Source organism: Vombatus ursinus, unplaced genomic scaffold (genome assembly GCF_900497805.2).
Source record: "Vombatus ursinus unplaced genomic scaffold, bare-nosed wombat genome assembly UNPS02014786.1, whole genome shotgun sequence".
Taxonomy (NCBI): domain Eukaryota; kingdom Metazoa; phylum Chordata; class Mammalia; order Diprotodontia; family Vombatidae; genus Vombatus; species Vombatus ursinus.
The window spans coordinates 34,556,024-34,565,487 of record NW_020954564.1 but is presented as its reverse complement, the minus strand read 5'-3'; the positions used below and the strand labels follow the sequence as shown (position 1 = coordinate 34,565,487).

The 9,464-nt window shown below is 43.3% G+C and overlaps 1 protein-coding gene and 1 long non-coding RNA gene across 2 annotated transcripts; one reads left to right on the top strand and one right to left on the bottom strand.

Moving 5' to 3' along the window:
* Nucleotides 1-314: 314 nt before the first annotated feature.
* LOC114047145 (protein SET-like) lies at nt 315-1,453 on the bottom strand. The gene has a single exon (XM_027867905.1). The coding sequence runs from the start codon at nt 1,347-1,349 to the stop codon at nt 525-527; it is 825 nt and encodes a 274-aa protein (XP_027723706.1). The 5' UTR covers nt 1,350-1,453; the 3' UTR covers nt 315-524.
* A 1,710-nt stretch (nt 1,454-3,163) lies between these two features.
* On the top strand, nt 3,164-5,677 carry LOC114046834. Its single transcript, XR_003569554.1, has 3 exons — nt 3,164-3,301; nt 3,643-3,694; nt 5,503-5,677. It is a non-coding gene; the product is annotated as an uncharacterized LOC114046834 (long non-coding RNA).
* Nucleotides 5,678-9,464: the final 3,787 nt, after the last annotated feature.

Sequence of the window (9,464 nt, the reverse complement as noted above, 5' to 3'; positions counted from 1 at the left end):
AGAAGTTTCTCCCCCCCCCCAAAAGCACTACATGTGTGATTCAGGAAAGGGCACTGGCTCTAGAATCAAAGCACCCCAGTTCAAGTACAGCCTCTGTCAACACCTGTGCATTCTTGGGCAAATCAATGAACATCACTGAGCCTCGGTTTCCCCATATGTAACAGAATTGGCCTAGAATGGTCTCTGTGGTCCCTTCCAGCTTTAAATCTATGAATCTGAAATCTATGAATTTATGAATATGAAAATCCTACGAATTTGTAAATAGTTTGTTTCGGGACAGAGAAGGGCAAACATGAATTTGGAAGAGACAATGGTGGAGACTTGTCCCGCTGTATTCTGCTCAAAGTATTCCCTGTACCCCCAGAAACAAAAAAAGTTGTGAACTATGGTATGAGGAAACAAAGAACCCTCAAGAGAACAAGGTGACTGAGGACGAAATGAAAATAAAAAGACTGAAACTCGCGCCCAGGAACTGGAGACATTTTTTAAAGCTAAAGGGAGTTTTGGAATCCATCAATGTTCTCTTAGTCATTTTGGCCCGTATTCTCCCCTCCGTCTTCTCCCTCAACATCACGTTCCCCGTCATCTTCCTCCTCTTCACTCTCCTCTTCATCACCAACACTCTCCTCTAGATTTTCTTCTTCGTCTCCTTCTCCTTCCCTGTCTTCATCATCAATATCAGATGCCAGGTAGTGCTGTAAGGGATTTAACCAGATATCATCTTTGATGACCTCTCCTAACTCATCTGCTCCAGCATCGGTATGGTCTGAGAACCAAGTGAAAAAGCTGTCTGCCTCCTTTCGAAACCTTTTGCGGCCACCTTCAGTCTGGATCTGATTCGGGCGCTTGGTCAAGTCTTTTCCAGATTTCCAATGGATTTCAGTTGACTTTGAAGCCAGATGCCCACTTTCATCAAGGTGAAACTCTTTGGAGATCACTTTATTTTCAAAGTAAGGGTTTTCATCAAAATAAAAATCTATTCTGTAACCCGATTTCACGTCTTCGAATTCTATCACTTCGATCCTGGTCAAGTGACGCAGGGCTTCCTCATCTTCCTCCCCAAACAGCGAGGACAACTGAGGGTGGCTGAGAAGGGTGGTCACCCAGAAGTCCGGTATTTTGGCGATCCACTCTGACCTCTTCTGAAAGAAAGGTTGGCGGAGCTGGTTATAGCTCTGTTCCACTTTCAAAATTTCCGCACTGGCTCGCTCGTTCAGTTTGTCTATTTCACTTTGCACGTCATCGATTCGTTCCACTGCTTCTTGTAGCTGTATTTCCGATGTCTCAAGGGCTTCGTTGAGGTTGGTGGTGAGCTCCTTTTTGCTGACTTTGGCCGCCGGCGCTGACATGTTGCTCTCTATGCGCTCACGGGCTCCTAAGTGGACCAGCGGTGGGGAGGCTGCTTTTTCACCTCACGCTACGCCCGGGAAGCGGCTTCGCTCAGTCCACGCCCCGCCCTCGCCGGGATCGCTAGCTCGGGCTCACGCTCAGGCTCACGCTCCGGCCCTGGCTCTGCCTTCGCCCTCCGCGGCTGCGCTGGTTCTGGTGCTGGTGCTGGTGCTGGTGCTGATTCTGATGTTCCGCCGCCTCCTCCTTCCGCACTTGATCTCTCCGTGTGGCCGTACCAGGAGGCAGGCAGGGAGGGGGAGACAGAAGAGGAGAAGGGGAAGGGGCGGAGGCTGGGGAAATGTGGACCAGGGTCTGAACTTTGGCTTACGCTGTAGGAGCTGGGCTCCTTAGAATACAAACATGCTAACGTGCCCCTTCCCCCAAGTTGGGGCAGCCTGCTCTTGTCATTCCCAAGATGCCACCAGCACCATCCCTACCACTGTCTCCTTCGCATTCTGCCCTGCCTCTTTCTCCTCCCCTTCCTCCTTCTTCTCCTCCTCTTCCTCTTTCTCCTCCCCTTCCTCCTCATTCCCTTTCTCTCCTCTTTCTCCTCCCCTTCCCCCTCCTCCCCATTCCCTTTCTCTCCTTCACTTTCTCTTCCCCTCCCTTTCATCCTCCTCTTCATTCCCCTTCTTTCTCCTTCCCTTCCTCTCCTCATTCTTTCTTTCCTTCTTTCTCCTTCCCTTCTTCTCTTCCCCTTACTCCTCTTCATTCTCATTCTTTCCTCTCCTTCCCTCTCCCTCTTCCCTTTCCTTCTCATTCCCTTTCTCTCCTTCCTATCCTTCTCCTCCCTCCCTCTTTCACTGCCTCCTCCCCCTTCTTCCAACTTTTCTCCATCTTTCTTCTCTTCTTCTCCTCCCTCCTTTGTAATTCTCATGTCCTTCTCTCCCCCCCTCCCCCCCCATCCCTGTCCTCTTCCTTTTTGTCTCCTCTTTCTCTGAGGTTACAAACCTGGGTGCTTGTGGAACTGGTAGTGCCCTCAATAGAAATAAGAATGTTTGCAAGGGATATGCTTAGCATGAAAGGAAATAAATTTATTTTGGGGTATAAAATAGATTTAGAGGTAGAAAGCATGTTGAGTTTAAGATGCCTAAGAGATATTCAGGAGGAGTTAGATGATAAAGAATTGGAGATGAAAGATCAGAAATTGGGGCTAGACATGTAGATATTGGAATTATCTGCTTAAAGACACTTGGACCCATAAAAACTGAAAAGATGAGAGAGACAGAGAGACAGACAGACAGACAGAGACAGAGAGGCAGGAGAGAAGGAAGGAAGGATAGAGAAGAGAACCCAGGAAGAAGCCTTGGGAAGCAACTGTGCTTAGGTGGCAGGAGATGTATTATGATCCAGGCAAAAGAGACTAAGGCATGGTCACAAAGGTGGGAGGAGAATCAGAGAGCTATGTCATAAAAGCCAAGGGAGGAGAAAATGTTGAAGAGGAAAGAGTAGTCATTGGTATACAGAACTGTAGATAACAAGGCCCAGGACTGAGAAAAGGCTGTCAGATGAAGCAGTCAAAAGACTGTTAGAACTTGGAGACAGTAATACTAGTTGTGGTGAGGTCAAAAGCCAGATCACAATGTATTATTGAGAACCAGGGTTCAGACCCTGGTTGGATGATAAGGAAATAGAATAAGATTTTTAACCTAGGGTCTATGAACTTCTTTTGTTTTTTAATATCCCGATAATTATATTTCAATATAATTGATTTCCTTCATAATCCTATGTATTTTATTTTATGCATTTAAAAACACTATTTTGAGAAGGGGTTCATAGGCTTCACCAGAACTCGAAAGGGAGCCTTGACACAAAAAGAGATTAAGAATTCTTGACTAAACTCTAGGCCGCAGATGATTTTAGGAACTGGTAAAAACGGAAGTGAGATAAGGGCCAATTGCTTGAGGAGATGGTGAGTCAAGTGGTAGTTTTTTTAAAAAATGGGGCAAACCTTAGCTTCTTTTTAGGCAGTGAGGACAAGGAGAGTAAATGGGGAGATACTGGAGATGATAGATAGAAAGGTAATGACCAGTAGAGCAAGCTCCTGAAGGAAGGGGTTAGGAGGGAATGGGATCAAGTATTTAGGTGTAAGACTTGACCTTGACAAGCAGAAGGGTCACTATTTCCTCAAATAAGAGCAAAAAAGTAAAGAATGGGTCAGAGTCAATAAAAAGGAGCCAGAGGTTAAGTCATGGGTGAGGGTGAGAAATAATCTATGGAGGTGTGAATTGCCATATTTATTTCATCTTACAGAATGATGTTTCTGGAAAAGATGAAGCCCAGGAAAATATACAGAATGGAAATGGTAAGAATTCCTTGGGTGCCAGCCTTAAGTGGAGGAGGAACAACTAGATGCCCACAAAGAAGGAGGGAGGGATGAGGAGTGCTGGGTAGGTGTGAGTTTCTGAGTTGACTTCATCTTGCAGAATGATAACTTTCTGAAGATGAGTGTCCTGGAGTCCAGGAAAGTAGCTGGGTAAGAAATGAAGGAAATGATGAGAGAATTAAAATTAATTAATTATTGAAAGATTTTGAAGGAGCTCTCCAATGTCCATCTTCCATCCTCTCCAATCAGAGGGAGGGATACCAGAGGCAGGGGAAGGGGAGGAAATGATGAAGAAAATTCCCTAGATGCTCACCTTTTTAAATAGTGGAAGATCTGGAAGCAGTTCTCCATCCTTTACCCTCTCCATTCAGAGGGAAGAGTTCCAAGGGTGGAGGTGCTGAGGAAGGATGATATGGAGAGATTTTGAGATACTGGAGTACGGAAGAAAAGGATACTCTGTGTGAATTACCTCTTTTGTAGGCAAGTAAAAGGTGAAAACATCTACTGAGAGAAGGTGAAAAAGGGAATGGGGGTTTGAATCAAGAAGAGAAGGTTTGAACAGTTAAGGTGATTGAGGTATTCAAAGAAAAATAAGAGTTTTATCATATTGAGGAGTGAGAACACATTTGAAAAAAGATAACATGAATTTGTAGTGGAGCCAAGTGGCATTATGGTTGGGGACTAGCAAGGTATAAATGGTAATAAGATCTGGAGGCAAAGGAAATAAGGGGTCAACACAGTGAAGATGGGAAAAAGGCCTCTATAGGGATGAGGAAGGGTGGTTGGTGGTTACTGTGAGGCCAAAGAATATTTTAGGAGGAATAAGGCAGAGGAAGAGACAGAAGGACAGGTTATTATAATCAGAAAGGGGAATGTCAGAGTCTCAATCATGGCGGTGGCACATTTATGGGTGATAGAGAGACATTACATGTCCATCCTTGTGGGTAGCTGAGTAGGGTGAAGCTCCAAGCCATGGGGGTTTAAGAAGTTTTGGTTTGTGGTTTTTTAATTTAAAAGCTGGGATGTTTAGGGGTCAGGGAGGGACATCAGCTAGAAGCTGTAATAGAGAACAAGACTATAAATGGGGTACTGAACTCCTTGAGAAAGGAGTCTGACCTAGGGGCCAGTAGATCACAGCAATAGGGACCTTGGATAAATGGGTATAGATGAATGATTTGAACCCCAGGAAAAGTTGTTGAGTAAGGGTGACAGGAGAGGCTGGAAGTTGTGGGGAGGGAGAAAACAAGTATGTCAATTACTCCTGCCCATGGTATAATCAGAGTATGTGAAAGAAGCAATAGCTGGCATTAGAAGTGGCATCTTCTGGATAGTGTCTTCTGAAAAGAGCTAGGTTTCCATAGACACGTGAAGATGAGAAATGCAAAAAGAAATCTATGATGAAGGGAAGTCTGTTAAATAATTAAATGGTAGTTCCAGAGATTGCAATGGAAAGGAAGGGCCAAGGAAAAAAGTGGTTGCACGATAGAGAATTTGAAGGCTTGGGACATGGCATTGATAATTATTAAACAACATCACAAAAACTGAATTTAATTTAATAGAGATGAAATAACCGGCTATTAAAGTGAGAGTCATTTCTGAATCAGCAGTCAGAGCATGAACTAGTTAAATCAAAATTAAACATGACAAATTACAAGAAATGATAAAGATAAGAAGACATATTGGCTAATTTAAAAAGCTTCAGCCTGACCAATTCTAAAAAGCTATTGAATCTGAAAGATAGGAAATTAATTTAGCAAAGGCAATGACTGATTATCTTTTTCTTACAGTTTAGCTGATGTGAAGCAGCAGCTACAACGTGGAGGCTATGTGAGCCAACAAACAGCCAGCAAACACATGATCTTTCTGTAAGATGGAGAGACATGACAAGCAAAGGCAGCATTGGTTTAGAGCACAAGCTCATTTGCAAAACATTAAAAAGAATGTCAGAAGATTAAAAGCAATATTTCCATATATATATATACATATATACATATATATATATACACACATATATATATGTATATGATGTATATGAAAGCAGTAGAAAGAGCAGTTAGTCTCCAGAAAACCTGGCATGCTACACAACTAAACCAGGTTACACCAAAAGCATCACTAAAGAAAACTGGAAGGACAGAAGCTGAACTAGCAGATTTGCCAGTGATCCATAGTTCTGTAGTTTAATCATCAATGACAGTAGAGAAACACATTTAGAGTCAATACCTCAGTGCCTAATTATATGAAGGAAGAGAAATGGCACTTAAGAAGAGTATCTTAAGAAGAACACTTAAGAAGTTATCAGGAAGAGCAACTGGACTGAACCAAGTTAAAAGCAGAGGAAATTCCCACTAGAGACAACCTCATTTTGAAAACAACTTGGGGACTTATTTTGAAGATAAAAAGATGTCAAACAATTGGGAGAAATCACTTTGAGTTATTAGTACTGAGAGGACATCAGCAACTATCAACCCCTATGCCAATTTTCTTATCTCTCTAAAGGCAGTGTGGCATATAAGGTTGGTCTTGGACTCAAGAAGACCCGTCTTCACGTCCTGCCTTTAAGCTCCAGCAGCTTAAAACTTCATTAATGACTTTTGGAACACCCTATGTAAATGTGTAAAGGACACATTCTGTGTCCTTTGTGTGAGTCTTTTCTCTGCACATAAACCATGAGCTTCGTAATGAGAGAAATTATGTCTTTTTTTTTTTTTTTGCTTTTTGCTAGACAATCGGGGGTTAAGTGACTTGCCCAGGGTCACACAGCTGGTAAGCATCATGTGCTGTGTGTCTGAGACCATTTTTTGAACTCGGGTCCTCCTGACTCAAAGACTGCATCACCTTGGTGCCCCAGAAATCATGTCTTTTAGACAGGATTAATTCTGCCCCTATGAGGTACTTAATAAACATTCATTTAATTGAAACATTGAAATACACTCATAATCGATGAATATTCATTTATTCCATTTATGTCCATCTCCTCTGTCCACATTCCTTATGGCTAAAGCTATATTGGTGATAAGGATCACAGGATCACAAATTTCAAGCTGGAAGGGCCATTGGAGGCTATCTATTCCAAATCTCTCACTTTACAAATGAGGAAACTGAGGCCCACAGACATTAAGTGAATTGCCCGAGGTCAGATAGATAGTGTCAGAAATGGGATTTGAAACCAGGTAACTGAGTCCAAATCTTCTTTCCCCTGTGTCATGCTGATGATAGCAAGAGTTGGGATTAGTTCACATGATGGACTAAATCCTCCACATGCCCAATATGGAAGCCTTTCTCACAGATTGTCAGATTTTTCTTCTCATGAACCAGTGTGGACCAGGCATCCCCCTTGAAACAGAAATTAGATGAGGAATTAGGTATGTGTATGGGCATGATACCTCTGCCAGATTGTAATGCCCATGCTTCCTGCTTCTCTGCTAAACTGTTCCTTTTTCCTCTTGCCTCAGAAATGTAACCTAGGGCTCAGGGTCACACTACTCCACCCAAAGCTGGTTGGGCCCACCAGGGAATGGAGAATGAGTTGGAGAATGAGACTGTTCTATAGGCCTCTCTCTCTTTCTATCCAGTTATAGAGTTTGGTCGATTCCAGAGGTTATGACTGGAAAAGCACACACACACACACACACTCACACACACACACACCCCTACCTGCAGCTTATGTCTCAGAAGGGGCCTCCAAGCCAAAGAGAAACAATAGCAGCATACCTCAGAGCAGGGGGTATCTAGTCCAACCCTCTCATTTTACAGAAGAGGAAATTAGGCTCATGGCAGGGAAATAACTTTTCCAAGGCCACACAAGTAGTAAATAGCAAGGCTGGGATTTAAATAAAAGGCCTCTGACTCCAAATCCAAAGCTTTTTGGAATACACTACACTGCATCTTCAGCTGTACCAGGCTGCTGAAAGGCAGTCAGCACAAAGAGATAAGAGGAGAAGGGTGATTACTGAGGGATCAGGGTAGGCTTCCTAGAGATGAGATTTGAACTAAGTCCTGAAGGATGAAGAGGCAGAAATGTGGAGAGAGGGCATTCCAGAATATCCCTGCACCTATTCACGAGAGGAAAGGACCACAGAGGTTTCCTGAGACTGGATTATGGGTATAGGAGATATACAATGCTTATACTTCCGAGGACAAAGACCACCTGTACTGTAATGGCCTCCCAACAGGTGTCCCAATTGCCAGTTTTCACCCTATTGACCTTACCACCCATCCTCAATCAGAGGCAGTGAGGTGCCATAGTGCATAAAGGTCTGGGCCCAGAATCAGAAAGACCTGAGTTCAAATCCAGCCTCAGACACTTAGTAGCTGTGTGACCTTGGCAAATCACTTAGCCACTATCTGGCTCACTTTACTGAACGTTAACATGAATATAATAGTATCTACTTTGCAGGGTTGTTGTAAGGATCAAATGAGATAATATTTGTAAAAAGTGCTTAGCACAGTACCTTTTACACAGCAGACAACTAAAAGATGCTTATTCCTTTCTCCCCTAAATCTATCTGCATAACCTATCTGAGCCATCTTCCTAATGTCCAGGCCTAACGCTGCCATTCACTGTCCTGCTCAAAAATCTTCAGTGGCTCTCCAGTGCATAAAGAATCAAGTCCAATCCCCCACCCCAACTGATATTTAAGTCCCTTCACAATCTAGTCCCAAAATACCTTTCCATTCTTATTTTAAACAGTTCCTTTTTGTGTATATTCTAACCTCTAACAAAAACAGTTTACTCACCATCCTTTATATTTGTCCACTCAGCTGAGCTCTCTCAATTCCCCTACAAACAACTCTAAAATAATGCCTCAAATTGAATTCTGGAGTGAAAAAACTAACAAAAAAGGTTGACTGAAACAATTTTCCAACCCAAGACAATTTAGGAGGTTGGCAAGAAAGGTCTGTCTCACCAGAGACCTCAAGAACGTGGCACAGGTGAAGGCAGTGCAGGTAGCAAAGGTCACACTTTGGAGGAAGCTGCAGCAGCTTCGGCAGCTCTCAGCCCACAGATGATGGGGGTGAGGGTGGGGGTGGGTTGGAAGGAAATTGCAGAGGACACTTTGCTGATGCTGGGATCAGGACCCCATGGCATTGCCCATATGCAGTTCCAGGTCACAATCCCAGAGGCAAAAGGAGAGATAGCACTTGAGGCTGCAGAGAAGCAAGGAGGACCTGGTCACAGACCCAAGGCCAGGAGGAGTGCTAGTGCTGGTGTCTACAGGAGAACAAAGTCCCTTCCTGGGTAAAGATCAGAGTACAGAACAAGAGAGCGGTGACCACACTTCTCCTTACATCGTACCACCTTGGAAGTATGTAAAACCTACAGACCTCCCAGAGCTACCTCAGAAAACAGCAGCAAGAAAGGCTTAGAGCTTGGGACAGCTCCCCCTCTACCCTAGGAACAGCGTCCAACTTTAACATAAAGTTGAACATCAAGAAATAGGCTGGAAAAATGAGCAGACTACAAAGAACCTAACCATAACAAGTTACTATGGTGACAGGAAAGATCAAGATACAAACCCAGAAAAAGACAATGATGTCAAAGCAGCTATAAGCAAAGCCTCAAAAAATGTGAATTAGATATGATCCCAATAAGAATTACTAAAAGAGCTCAAAAAGGATTTTAAAAAGTCAAATAAGACAGGTAGAAGAAAAATTGGGAAAAGAAGTGAGAGTGAGTCAAGAAAATTATAAAAAGAGAGTCAGCAGCTTAGTAAAAGAGGCACAAAAATACTGAAGAAAATAAGACCTT